Genomic DNA, 1,752 nt, shown 5'->3' with positions numbered 1-1,752 from the left:
AAGCACGAAAATGTCATACTGTTATTATTTTTTTAAAATCTAAATCTATGCTAAGGACAGTACATGATTCGAAGTCCTAGGGTCATTTTTAATTTTACACTTAGCCGTGTAAATTTAAAAATAACACTGGAAATTGATACGATTGTAAACGTAACGTTGAAGTTTATTTTTACGAAAGTAAATTTTGCTATCACGGTTGATCGCGCGATCCCGCTCATTTGAACGCCCCTGCTTAACTATAATTATGGTTTCTAGTATCCAATTCAAACTCATCTACAGGAATTTTTTTTTGAAAAAAGCGTAAATATATTTTTATTGTATTTCTTGTGTCGTATCTGACGAAAGGTGGCGCTTTGCCTAGCCTAACAATGAAGGTTAGGTGAGAAACGTGTTGATTTACAAAGAGATTGTGTTTTTATTCCGTTGGTTGTGTAACTTAAAGGTGTGCGAAAAATGTTTCCAAGTAGTTCTCAGTGTAAGCATTGGATGTTTGATAGCGAACAGACGTTAATAAAGCTTAGAGAAGAAGCCAATCGAAAGTTCGTTGAAAGGCATGCTAACGGTAGATCAGCTGAATCTTGCAAGAAATATTTTTTAACTCCTAGTGAAGAGAAAGCCCTTTGTCAACAATATCAATCTGTGCTAAAAGAGTTTTGTAGGAAGTTTCAACCTCCAATGCCAAGGAGCGTAATGGGAACTTCATTTCATTACTTTAAACGCTTCTATTTGTATAATTCTGTAATGGATTTTCACCCGAAACAAATTGTAGTAACTTGCATATATTTAGCTTGTAAGGTTGAGGAGTTTAACGTTTCCATCGCGCAGTTTGTTGCAAATATAAAAGGTGACAGGGACAAAGCTACAGAAATAATTTTGAGTAATGAACTCCTTTTAATGCAACAACTAAATTACCACCTCACAATTCATAATCCTTATCGCCCAATTGAGGGTCTGTTAATTGATATAAAGACAAGATACAAAGGTATTGTTGATCCTGAACGTTTTAGGCCTTCACTGGACGAATTCCTTGAAAATATATTATGTACTGATGCCATTCTTTTGTATCCTCCTTCTCAGATTGCCCTTGCTTCAGTATTGTATGCAGCAAACAATCTAAAAGAAAATTTAGACAGTTATGTTTCAGACATTTTGTTTGCAAAAAGTCCCATTGAGAAGTTAACTAGCCTAAAGGAAGCAGTTAAGAATATGTTCTTAATGATAAAAAATATAGAAAATTATCCTAAAGATCAGGCAAAGGTATTAGAAAAGAAACTAGAGAAGTGCAGAAATCAAGAGAATAATCCAGATAGTGTTGTGTACAAAAGAAAACTCCAAGAAATGTTAGATGAAGAAGAAGTTGAAAGTACTAGAAAATATTCTAAAATTTCTGAACAACAGCGAATAGCTGAGGAGGAACTTTTAGGAATCAGTAGTCATCCTGATTAATTCTTAATTTAGATTCACTTACAATGTATAATTTTTTTCCCTTTGTTAGCATTTAAATGTAAAAATATATCATGTAATAAATAGTTATTTTGACTCTAGAATCAGTTGTTTTAATTAATTTTTAATAATTAGTTTTAACATGATGCATTCAAAATCTTCAATAAATAACAATGTTTTGCCTTTTGAAATCAATATTTGGAATATTTAAAGTGCAGTTTTTATGCCTTAATTGTTAGAGGCTGTACACAAACAGGATCTATATTTCACCTTTTAAGTTTGTAGCGAAATGTAGGGCAAAACTTGTGG

General features: G+C 32.4%; 1 protein-coding gene across 1 annotated transcript; it reads left to right on the top strand.

Annotated features, from left to right (window-relative positions):
• The first annotated feature begins 376 nt into the window (after positions 1-376).
• On the top strand, positions 377-1,446 carry LOC150074922 (cyclin-H-like). Its single transcript, XM_090389384.1, has one exon. The coding sequence runs from the start codon at positions 454-456 to the stop codon at positions 1,444-1,446; it is 993 nt and encodes a 330-aa protein (XP_090245510.1). The 5' UTR covers positions 377-453.
• The last annotated feature ends 306 nt before the right edge of the window (positions 1,447-1,752 follow it).

Source organism: Mastigoproctus giganteus, unplaced genomic scaffold (genome assembly GCF_048544385.1).
Source record: "Mastigoproctus giganteus isolate SK-2022 unplaced genomic scaffold, ASM4854438v1 scaffold_15, whole genome shotgun sequence".
Taxonomy (NCBI): domain Eukaryota; kingdom Metazoa; phylum Arthropoda; class Arachnida; order Uropygi; family Thelyphonidae; genus Mastigoproctus; species Mastigoproctus giganteus.
This window is presented reverse-complemented; position numbering and strand designations above follow the sequence as displayed.

What these genes read in the sequence shown, in the direction of transcription:
- LOC150074922 (XM_090389384.1), top strand. Translation starts at nt 454, where the DNA reads ATGTTTCCAAGTAGTTCTCAGTGTAAGCATTGGATGTTTGATAGCGAA.